Here is a 12,057-nt window from a genome sequence, read left to right as displayed (position 1 = left end):
CTCCTTAAGGGGCAGATGCCCAGACACACTTAGTGCGTCTACAGGAGGCCGTGGAAAGGTGGACAAGGTGTGGCAAAGAAGCAAGCAGTGGTTGATGCGGTAGTGACTGAGCGCTTACCTGGTTCCAACACAGCCTTCAGGCTTCTCCCTCCTCACATGGGCAGGCCCCCGGGGATGTGGACCAGAATTGAAAACCCCTCCCGCACCCCCACGGGAGCTGGACTGCTAGACATCACTCTCATGGCCTTGCAAGGTGAGGCCGCTGAGACCCAGGGGGACCTGGCCCTGGAAGATGGAGAGGGCAGACAGCATGAACTGCCTGTGGCCGCTATAACGAAGGACTGCAAACTGGGTGTCTTCAATTTATTCTCTCAGCTCTGGAGGCCAGAAGTCTGAAATCAAAATGTCGGCAGGGCTGTGCTCCCTCTGAAGGCTCTAGGGGAAGGTCCTGCCTTGCCTCTTCAGCTGCTGGCGGCTCCAGGTACTTGTCTTGTGGCTATGCCACTCTAGTCTGTCTTCATATGGTCATCTTTTCTCTGTCTCCATTTCATTTATAGGACACCACTCAGATGGGGCTAGGACCCATCCTATTCCAGTAAGGCCTCACGTTGACTGATGACAGCTGCAAGACCCCATTTCCAATTAAGGTCACACTCACAGGTACCAGGGTTAGGATTTCAACCTATCTTTTTGGGGGGGCACTCTGACCCACAGTAAGGATCAAGAGACACCTGGGATTTACAGTCGTCTTACTGACAGCATAATAAAACAGCCTACGTCCTTGCTGAACCAGTCTCGAAAAACTGTCAGATCGATTATGACTCACAGAGACCCTGTAGGACAGAGTAGAACTGCCCCACAGGGTTTCCAAGGAGCAGCCGGTGGATTCAAACTGCTGACTTCTTGGTTAGCAGCCCAGCTCTTAACCACCGTGCACTGGTATTTAGTTTTCCTTTGAAAAAAATTTAGATTTTACCATGCCCAGATGAAAGGTCAAACATACTGATAGGTTTGTCTTTGAATTGCACGCCCATCTGGAAGACTATGCCTCAGTCTCTCTTTCCAGTTCTCGCACAGCCTGCGGTGGACAGCGAACGGTTTAGTGAGCACGGACCACTCCTCAATGCCCGTCACCAACACGTCCTGCCCTAAAATCGCTGGTAAGCTGAGGGGTAAGCAAAAGCCTTTTAGCTACTTCCAGAAAGATCCTAAAGCTCACTCAGCTCTAACAGAGCGTATCAAGTTTGAAATGATCAGAAGGGTCGTGTGTTGAATGTCTACAGCTGTGACTGCACGATGTCTCTCTGCAGATGGGGTGGGAGCGGGGCCAGGTCACCTAGTGCATATGCTGAAGGCTGGAGATGGGGTGAACCAGACAAGACACAGGAAGTACTGAAGCAGCTTCTGGGTAGATGTGACAGTTGTTTTTTCTCCTCCTGGGAGTGGGTCATACTGTGTTCCTCATGCCTTGTACTTTTTTGTTGGTAACTAGACATTTAAAATATTTTAATTTGGCAACTCGGGGAAATCAGATTCTCTCAGTTTGTTGTTGCCGCTTGTTGGGACCGCTGTTTGGTTAATGACTAGACTAGCTTTGTGAAGTCTGTATTCTTTGTCATGCGTGGCCACTGAAAAAGTCTGTTCCATCTTCATGGTCACCATCGAGCTGGAGTGTGGGAGGTGAATTGGTGAGTTAAAGTGTTGGTGCTCTCAGCAAAATTCAGGGCCACGCCAAGGGCCACCAGTGGACATGAGGTGGCGGAGCTGGAGGTCCCGTCTCCTGGAAACAGAGAAACACACAAGACCGGAGTCTAAGGCAGGGTCTCCTCACAACGGGAACCAACTGAAAAGCTGTCCTGTGCAAAAATGTGACAGAAACCAGAGAAGGCCTCAGCCTAACTCACCTTGCTTCCTGTTCTGGCAATATCTGTTTAACTGTGTAGAAGAGGCAGTAACCACCCGCCAGGGGCTGACGTTGGCTCTTGGTGGGCTTCCCCACAGGTGCCAGCGTCAACCGCGTGGGACACAACTGCAGCCTCAGGAGACAGGAAGCCCAGTGCAGCCCACCTGCACATGCATCTCTTAAGGCTAGGCTTTGGAGGCTGTCTGACCTGTAGGTTCTGAGGGTTGCCCAGCATCCTGTGTGTGAGAAACAGGCCTGGGTGGCACTGCTGACCAGACGCCCCACCCTGCTGGCTTCATGCACAGGACGGCATCACCTGTGCCCTCAGTGTCGTTCTGCTTGTCAACAACCAGGCAACACAAGACAGCAGACACTGGAGACCTCAGGCATGACAGCCGAGTCCATCACATCAGAAACCGCCTTCCTGGACAGTTAATTAATGAGTGTGCAACAAGGGAAATTCAAGTATTCTTTATTCAAAGTTGAAAAATGTACCACACGGCGTTATTGCAAAAAGTCACTGGTACAAAACACTCTGTAGCTGGTGAGAAGGCGATAAAAAGTGGGTTTTTAAACTCGTTACTATAAATTACTGTTACAGTACTTTGCAAATTCAGAATTCAAACTGCATTTCTAAGTTGCTGCAGCACTAGAGATCCCAGCACCGAGGCAGCAGCTTTGGGAGGCAGCAGCTGTCAGGGGATCTCCATCTCTCTCTCAATCCCCACATACTTCAGGGCATCGGCCTGGCTGTATCTGCAACGACAACAGACATGGAAGCCATCAGGAACTGTGCCTGTTGCATCCACCCAGGGTTGAAAGGCCACAGCAGATGCCACCATGGCGAATGAGAACCACCACAGGACCCCCCGGGGTCGCTGCTCCTACACCCCCACCCAGCTGCTGCCGAAGGGACTCCAAGGCAGGCCGCCGCTCCTCCTCCCTCCAGACACTCACACTGGAGGGGTCGAGCTGCACATGTCGTGTAAGACTTGAGACGTGAATGTCGGCCCTACCCCACACTAGCTATGGCACAGCTGGCTCAGGGCCTGAGCTCACGTCAGAAACGGCCCATCCTGCGGGCCTTCACGCATCACCAGGAGGGGACCCAGGGATGCGAGGCCTCGCTGAGAGCAGTCAGTGACAACATGAGTGACGGGCGCCTGCGATCACGAGGCTCGGTGTGCTGACGCTGAAGACACCAGAGAGCTGAACAAGCTGTGCAGTGAGCAGGTGCTAGCTGTGCAGTGAGCAGGTGCTAGCTGTGCAGTGAGCAGGTGCTGGGAGCACACGAGACCAAGTGTGTGCAGGGCATATGTGACGAATGGAAAATCCTCACCAAGCACAAGGCCTGAGGCAAGAAGCCCACCTGGGGCCACACTGGGAATGGGCGTTACCCACCTGTAGTCAAAGAACAGCTCCTCACCGGTCTGGATGGCCCGCTTGGCGAAGATGCCGATCCTGTGGTCACCATTGACCATCATCACTGGGAGAAACACGTGGGTGAGCGAGTGAGCGACGGCACCGTCCAGACCACGCACAAGGCTCCCGGCACCTACCTTTTGCATAGCAGTTTGGATTTACCGAATGATTCGCAAAACGGATTTTGTTACCCTTGCGGGTTGCGTCCACCACAAAATCTGCAGAGAAAGAATAAGCACAACCAGTGAGTACGTTCAGTCACAGATGAGGAAACATCAAGTTACCTCGATTCTGGAAATACAACTGGCTCTGATCTCGGGTCTGCCTTCCAGAGCGAGGACACCATTCAGCCAGCCTCACCCCGTGTGGAAAGAAGGGCACGTGGGACCGTGCTGCTGTCTGGACTGGTGACAGCACTCACAGATGGTACTTAACCACTGTGAAGACTGATCACTACGCCGAATGCTACAAAAGAACAAAACCAGAATCCCGCTCGACGACGACCACTGTCCGATTTGATGCCACATTACTATTTTCCTCACACAGGAAGTCTGGAACGCGCGCCTAGGCTTCCCTTCTGCTAGCCCCCACCAAGAGGGATTTGGGAACACCCCCTGTAACAGCCCCAGAACACGACCCTTTAGTTTCAGTGCTTCCGTCCCACCTGGAGGACTGGGGTTGCCAACCCAGGAAGCAGAGTGGCCTAGAAGAGCTTAGTGACCCGTGCTCCCTGGGAGAGTGACCACAGCCGATGGCGCCCAGCCCTCACAAGAACAGTGGCCCAGGGGACGCGTGTCTCCACGCACCGTTATTGAGGTTGAAGAGAAAGCTGCACATGTACTTGTCATACACCTTCCCTCTCCTGTCAGCTTCGTCCTGAGAAATGATCTGCAAGGAGAGTCACGAAGCGGGTCAGGGGTCACCCTGCAGGACACAGGCCATTGCGGGCCTGGGCCTCCTGAAAACACATGTCTGTGCCACCCACACATCCCGTACAACTCCACAGCGAGGTGAGCAGATGTCCTGGGCAGAGCCACCACCCAGCCTCCTCCTACCGAGATGAACTGAACCAGTCCTGGGTGTCTCCCTATCAACCATCACCAGACACTCAAAGCTGCCTGCGACTGGACTAAACTCCAGGGAAGAGCCAACCAAACCCCCTGAACAGGCGGTCAGCAGGCTCTGCTCCCCGGGATACCCCTCGGGGGCCCCTCCTTACCTCTCCACAGTACTCAGAGATGAACTCATTCTTCTGAACCGGGTCTTTGATGAAGATGCCCCAGCCCGCCACGTCCGAGGGAGCCAGCAGTAAATGCTAGGACAGACCGTCACGGGTCAGCACAGGCCCAACGCGGCTGCACCAGCTCGTGGAAGAGGGGAGTGGCCTTTGATGTGGCGGTCCTGCCTGTCACCTCCTCAGCCAGGGACCCCACTACTGCTGTGGTCCTGGATGCCCCTGAATCGCTCACTCTTGATTTTGATGTGAGAACACCCAGCCCCCTTCTGGGACCTCCCCTCACAGGCCCCGCCCACCCCATGAGAGCCAGGTCCATGTTCTGAACACACGAGGAGGGAATATACCCCACAGGCACATGGGGTGGGGGCACTGAGTCCCAGTGTGAGGGAACAGGCACACAGCCGCGCACAGCACCAAGGTGAATGGCCACGGCACCTGGACACCCACCAACCAGACTGCACCGCAGGGGAGAAAACCCACAGGCCATGTACACAGCCACCTACATAGCCTGGTTCAGCAGGCGTGGTCTCAGTTACATGATAAAGCCGTCAGTGAAACACACACATGCACACATACACGTGTGTGCCCCTATTCTCTCTCAAGAGCGAGTGGAGGAGCCCTGGTGGCACAACAGCTGTCGCTCAGCTGCCAGCAGCAGTTCAAACCCATGGAGTGGTTCTGTGGGAGAAAGATCTGCTCCCGTCAGGACGACAGCCCAGGAAACCCAGCAGGGCCATTCCATTCTGTCAAACGGGGTCACTAAGAGTTGGAATCGACTTGGTGACATCCAACAACAGAACTGCTAAAGCATCTTTGCATCAAAATGCTAAGACTCATGGGGAAAAAGAGCAGGAGGACAGCACCATGACCCTGGATCTGACGAGGTCGACAACTTCCTAACTTACAAGGTCCTGAGAATTACTGGGTCAGAGCAGTGCTTGATACACATCAAATAATAAACATCAACTATCACTATCACAAACGGGATCAGCCAAGAACCACAGTCTACCCTAGAAAGGAAGTGAAATGACTTCTCCACGCACAACACTGGTTTCCTTGGTCAGGAATCGACTTCAGGACTGTGGTCCCAAGCTGCCAGTGTCAGACACCTGGCTGAAGCAGCAAGGTCCTACACAAAGCAGGAGCTGAGTCTGCAAGCTTGCCGTGGATAGTCACCTTTCACCCTGCTCAAAAAGGAACCCAAAGACCATGTGACGAGGACAGGTCTAACAGGAGAAGCTACTGGCTGCCATCAAATGACTTCAACTCATGGCGACCCCACATGTGTCAGAGTGGAACTGGGCTCCACAGGCTTGTCAATGGCTGAGTTTCTGGAAGTATATCGCCAGACCTTTCTTCCGAGGTGCCTCTGGGTAGACTGAAATCTCAAGCCTCTCAGCAGCTGAGCGTGTTAACCATCTGCACCACCCAGGGACTCAGAGTTCTGTTGTCTAATCAGAAAGGAGACTCAAAGCTTCCAGGAAAAAGCCTGGTCCTCCCAATGCAATGCCATCAACAGCTGCTTCCTGGGACCTCCTGGTAACCCCTGCATCCCCCACCAGCAGTGCTCACCTTCTTGGAGCCTCTCTGGATGCTGCAGTTTTTGCAGGACACATTCTTGCTGTCCCAGTGCTCTGCGGCCCCGCAGGTCAGGCATAGGTCGGGGTCGCACTCTCGGACCGCCAGGTAGCAGGGGCACTGCTTGGTGTTGCACTGCGCTTTGCAGCGGCACCCGGGGAAGCGGTTCTGGCCTTGGGAGACAAGCCCTTCGTCACCACCATCGTTCCTGCCCTCACCCGACCCACCTCGGTGTGGACAACTCAGCACTTCTGCTGCCTGTAAACCATCTGGGCAGGTATCCTCCGAGTCCCCCAACATTCTGTGCCAACTTTACTATGAATTTAATTTACATGATCAAATAAGAAAAAAAAGATTAATACAGAATTACAGGCAGTGCTGAAAGTCAAACTTCTGTGGTTCAGACTAGCCATGTCCTATTGAAAGTTCAAGGTACATACAGTAATGCTTCATAATAACACAAAGGTGCTACTTTGCAACATGCATCAAAATATCATTATTGTTACCATATTACCTCCTTAAAGATGTCCTAATGTGTCTTGAAATGTTTCTTTAACCTTTTTTAGGCACAGAAAGGTACACTACGTACTAAGACAAACATTTGACTAACGGCCGTTAGATATGAACTGTATCTGTTTCCCACTGACATACAAATTTGACTTCAACAGACTTAGGAATGGAAGTGTTGGTAATCCAGGGACTGCCTTACAGTGTTGCCTCCTCTGTGCACCCCACCCACATCACCAGGAGACCAGGAGCACACTCCTCACAGCCAGGTTGGGATCAGATGTGAACTGCAAGCCACAGTGGCACTCACACTCCGAGCTGCACTGGCAGAACTTCTCGCAGAAGTTCTGTGCGATGACACAAGGACAGGAGCTGTCACAGGGCTGCCGTGGGTGGTCGCAGGGCTGGTAGTTGTATACGTGGTTCGAGGAGCCGTCTGGAGCAGACAACAGCAGGGAGACCGTTAGTCCTGGGAGCCACCAAAGACTACACAGCTAGCCTGTCATTCTTGAAGCCAAGCGGGATTTCGTTGCCATAGCTGTGGTGTCACTCATATTCCTGTTTACAAAGTCACAGCAAAACACCACCTTCCAGCCCCACATGCTTTTGGACTAAAGCTGCCCCCACTCTGCCCCAGTGTCCACCCCCATCTCAGTGCCACTAACAATGGGCTGGCTGCACACCCAGGATTGCTGCATGGAGCCCAGCCAGACGCCTTCCATTACAGTGGCTCAGCACATCCACCCACCACCTTGGGATGTCCCAAACTAGGGTCATGATTGCCCAGTGCTACTCTAGAACAAATGAGAGCGGAGTGAAGTTGAAGAGGAGATGCTAACCCTTTTTCAGTTGTATCTTTCTGCAGTGGGCAGCCCACAATCTGCAGAGACAAAGAGAAGAAATAAGCTCAAGATGGCAGGAAGTGAGCATACCTCACGGGGAGCTGGGGGAACAGGCTGCACACGGACAGGGGTGAGGTCCCCGTGCTGTGAACAGGCCTCCCATGCCCCACCTTGCCTCTCAGCAGCTCAGCCAACCACACACAGGCATCCCCACCACAGAGCAGAGCGGCTGCTAATATCCCAGCTGCCCATCGCGCCCATCTGCGACCTGTTCTAAAGTCAACCAGAAACATCAGAAACACATGCTAACACCTCCATTCCTCTGGGAAAACATCTGAGGTCTTTACCCTGGGTGAGGCTGGCCCACGTTCATTATACAACTGCAGCGTGTGCATGCTGTTCTCAGGACCGATCCACCCACCCACCAGCAGAGCTTCTCCTTAAAAAGGGGGGTCTGGAAGCCCATCTTTCCTTTCCCTTCGTGGTTTCCTGGCTCTGCACCTACAGACCAGCTGGCCTCACAGCTCTGTGGACGCCATCAGAACAGGGGGCTGCCCACCTAGAAAATGCGGGCTCCCAGAAGACACACATCTAAAACTGGCATGACGCACGCACACGTGCCCAGGTTCATGTGCACGTACACATTCTACAAGCGCTAAAGGAAGTGTTTCTGTGGCCTGTGTTGGAGAACTACTGAACATACTGTTTTCTTAACCAAGATGCAGTGTGACAGCCACCTGTGACTCCCAGACATAAGCTTACTAGTGGCAGCTGTGCGGACAGAACGGACGGGCATTCTCCTGTGGCCTGGTCTGCCAGTGGCCCTTGCTGGCTGGCCCGGATGCCCACGAGGACTTACCGGTGTTTCCTCTTCTTCTTTCTGGGAGGCGTGTCAACGTCCTCGGCGGGAGCAGGTGCAATGATGCTGGATTCCTTGACTCTGAATTCATACACCTGACAAGAGGCACAGTCACAGCCATGAGGACAGACGATGGGAGTGAGCCTTCCTAGCCTCACTCACACGGAACCACGCCTCACGGCCTCTTCTGCGGCACGGCCAGGTGCTAGGGATGCCATCCTCACACAGGGAGAGAGCTCAGTACGTGCCCTTCCAGGGGAGCAATGCCAGCTTTTCCTTTCTTGCTGGTTTTTAGATCCACTGCTTCCTAACGGACAACTTTATAAAACACCTTGAAAAATAATTTTAATTCCATTCCCTCTGGGGGAAAAAATTTAATCCTCTTGAGAAGATGAACAGGTGCTTAATGGTGCCGACGTGATTCCTGGGAGTGGCCGGGCAGTTTCACCCTGGCTGGAAGCTGCGAGCACCGCTGTCCCTGATGGGCTTACCTGTCTACACGTCTTGGTCCCGATGAGCCGTGCGATGGCACAGAAGTTGTCGTAGTAGGTGCCGATGAGGACCCGGAACATGGAGGCCTCTGCGCCACTCCACTCCACACTCTCAGGAGGCTCAGCGTTCGGCTTCATCTTGATTGGCGTTTGGCACCGAGAATTTGCTTCTGTAAAACCAAAGTCCGGCGTCGGCCAAGAAACAGCCGTTGAAGGGTATTAATCAACAGTGGGGAGGGGCGCAGAAGGTGCACCATCATTCAGAAGAATTCAGAAGAACAAACGCTACAAAATGTCCACGAGCATCTCCTCGCAGGGCGGCACCTGCGCTGCCAGGCTGCACGAGCATGAGCTTCTCAGTGAGAGCGTGGGTAGGCTATGTCCATGGTGCATCCGCGGGATAGCCGGCCACCAACCCTATGTCCGTGGCTGGTCTCATTCTCACGTTAAAGTGAAAGAACTGACTGGCTGCCCACTCGGGAAAAGGCAGACGAACAAGCAGACGGGATCGTCCACCCCCAACATCCCAACTCATCGACACGCCCCAGAAAGCCGCTTGTGACGCTGGACACTGACCCCCGAGACCCGCAGAGCCACAGCAAGCCTGGCCGGTGCTCTCACCCGAGGAGCTAGACGTCTCGTCCTTCTTCTCCTCTTCCTCCTTGTCATTGTTCTCCCCGCCTGTCTCTGCCCCAGCCTCCCGGTCACTGTCCGTGTCCTTTGACTCCAGCACATTGATGGTGGGGGTGCTGGGCCGGCTGCTGTTGTTGGGCAGCCGCCCCCTCCTGCGACCCCCAGGGCGTTTCGGGGGGGTCTTGATCCGCTCAGCCGTGAGGGCAGCGGCGAGCTCCTTAGCTCCTTCCTAGAGACGGAGAGACACAGAGGTCAAGGCAGAGTCCCACACTCATCTGCTGGAGGGAAAAAGCAGCTGCCCAGGAAAGTCAGCCAAGAAAGCTGTGACTGTTCATTTATCACACCTAAATGTACGTGTTTTCCATCTGTTTCTCATATTTTTGAGAAATTCATAAAGGTAAGTCAGAGTTCTTATCAAGACAGTTCTGCATGCTTGTGTGTTAAGTTAGAATATGTGTCCTCCTGGGTGAAGGATGGCGAGACTTACCTTGGACATGTCATCAGGAAAGACCAATCACCAGAAAAGGACATCACAGTAAAACTGAGGGTCAGCAAAAACAAGGGCAAGCCTTAACGGGATGGACTGACACAGGCTGCAACAATGGGCTCAAACATGGCAATGACTGTGAAAACAGCACACAACTCGGCACATCTCATTCCATTTATACATAAGGTTGCCGTGAGTCGAAGCAAACTGAAAGGCAGTTCCCTTCCACAGACACACACACAGTGTATTTAAAAGTGAATCTTTTCGAAAAGTAGAAAACCCTAACCTGCAGCCCAGAGTCAAACTTTCCCATCTTCTAAGATAACAAATACCATCTGCAGCAAAATTTAAAAGGAACAAGAATACCCAGCACATCAGCAGCCTCGACTCTGTCATTTCGTGTCTTCCTCTTGTTGTTAGGTGCCGTGGACTCCAAATCATAGCAACCTCCTGTGTTAAGAGTGGAACTGCCTCCTAGGGTTTTCAAGGCTATAATCTTTACGGAAGCAGAGTGCCGCATTTTTCTCCTGTGGTGTCCTGTGAAGCTGATGGTGGGTTCAAACCACCAGCCTTCCAGTTGGCAGCTGAGCACTTAACCGCTGTGCCACCAGAGCTCCTTTACCTTACTCTTTAATTTTTTATTCCTCCGAGGACATGGAACAACTTCTGGAACAGGACACAGGCTACATGCGTAGGACAAGGTGCAAAGAAATAAAAGCAGGAGACATCCGTGAGGGCATGGGGCAGACGGACCAGGACCACTCAGACACACAGCCAGAGTTTTGCGGTGTAAAGGCTGGCGTGGTGTTCAGGAACCCCAGTTTTAGAGGAAATGGAAAAAGCGTTGGAGAGCAGCCAACAGTTTTATACTTTATCTCACAAAAACCAAATTGCTTAAAAATAAAATACCATCTGCAGGTCGCTGTTGTTGTTAGGTGCTGTCGAGTTGGTTCTGACTCAGAGCTACCCCACGTACAAAAGAACAAAACGCTGCCCAGTCCTGCGCCAATCTCACAATCCTTGGTATGCTTAAGCCCACTGTTGCAGCCACTGTGTCGATCCATCTCCTCGAGGGTCTTCCTCTTTTTCGCAGACCCTCTACTTTACCAGGCATGATGTCCTTCTCCCGGGACTGATCCCTCCTGATAATGTGTCCAAAGTGTGTGAGATCTAGTTTCCCATCTTTACTTCCAAGGAGCATTCTGGTTGCGCTTCTTCCGAAACAGATTTGTTCATTCTTTTGGCAGTCCCTGTTACATTCGATATTCTTTGCCAACACACAATTCAAACACATCAAGGTCTTCCTTATTTGCTGTCCAGCTTTCACATGCATACGATGCAATTGAAAACGCCATGGCTTGGGGGTCAGGCATGCCTTAGTCCTCAAGGTGACATCTTTGCTTTTCAATAAGGAGATCTCTTGCAGCCAATTTGCCCAATGCAATGCATCTTTTGATTTCTTGACTGCTGCTTCCAAGGGTGTTGATTCTGGATCCAAGTAAAACAAAATCCTTGATAACCTGAATCTTTTCTTCTTTTACCATGATGTTGCTCATTGGTCCAGTTGTGAAGATTTTTGTGGTCTTTGATCTTCATTAGTAAGTGCTTCAAGTCCCCTTCACTTTCAGCAAGCAAGGTTGTGTCATTTGCATAACGCAGGCTGTTAATGAGTCTTCCTCTAACCTGATGCCCCTTTCTTCTTCATACAGTCCAGCTTCTTGGATTATCTGCTTAGCATACAGACTGAATAGGTATGGTGAAAGGATACAACGCTGAGGCACACCTTCCCTGACTTTATACCATGCACCATCCCCTTGTTCTGTTTGAACGACTGCCTCTTGATCCATGTACAGATTTCTCAGGAACACAATGAAGTGTTCCGGAATTCCCATTCTCCGCAATATTATCCATATTTTGTTATGATCCACACAGTCAAATGCCTTAGCATGGTCAATAAAACACAGACACTTTTGAATGATCTTCAGCAAAATTTTCCTTGTATGTGATATTAAGATATTGTTCGATAGTTTCCGCATTCAGATGGATCACCTTTCTTGGGAATAGGCACAAATATGGATCTCTTCCAGTCAGTTGGCCA

At 52.0% G+C, this 12,057-nt stretch overlaps 1 protein-coding gene across 7 annotated transcripts in view; it reads right to left on the bottom strand.

The window, feature by feature from the left end:
* Positions 1 to 2,359: 2,359 nt before the first annotated feature.
* Positions 2,360 to 12,057, bottom strand: part of EZH2 (enhancer of zeste 2 polycomb repressive complex 2 subunit) — a 50,176-nt gene continuing 40,478 nt past the window's right edge. For 5 of the 7 annotated variants that reach the window (XM_049894171.1, XM_049894172.1, XM_049894169.1 and 2 more), the window contains 10 exons: positions 9,461 to 9,701; positions 8,840 to 9,009; positions 8,349 to 8,443; positions 7,487 to 7,527; positions 6,958 to 7,083; positions 6,135 to 6,313; positions 4,545 to 4,640; positions 4,132 to 4,213; positions 3,463 to 3,543; positions 2,360 to 3,389 (listed from right to left, as the gene is read on the bottom strand). In XM_049894171.1, coding sequence (XP_049750128.1) covers positions 3,073 to 3,389; positions 3,463 to 3,543; positions 4,132 to 4,213; positions 4,545 to 4,640; positions 6,135 to 6,313; positions 6,958 to 7,083; positions 7,487 to 7,527; positions 8,349 to 8,443; positions 8,840 to 9,009; positions 9,461 to 9,701 — 1,428 coding nt within the window. In that variant the 3' untranslated portion in view covers positions 2,360 to 3,072. The remainder of the gene's footprint in view (positions 3,390 to 3,462; positions 3,544 to 4,131; positions 4,214 to 4,544; positions 4,641 to 6,134; positions 6,314 to 6,957; positions 7,084 to 7,486; positions 7,528 to 8,348; positions 8,444 to 8,839; positions 9,010 to 9,460; positions 9,702 to 12,057) is intronic. The other 2 variants (XM_049894173.1, XM_049894174.1) reach the window with 1 other exon arrangement.

Source organism: Elephas maximus, chromosome 8, assembly GCF_024166365.1.
Source record: "Elephas maximus indicus isolate mEleMax1 chromosome 8, mEleMax1 primary haplotype, whole genome shotgun sequence".
Taxonomy (NCBI): Eukaryota; Metazoa; Chordata; class Mammalia; order Proboscidea; family Elephantidae; genus Elephas; species Elephas maximus.
The sequence above is the reverse complement of the archived record's forward strand: the minus strand, read 5'-3'. Positions and strand labels throughout refer to the sequence as shown.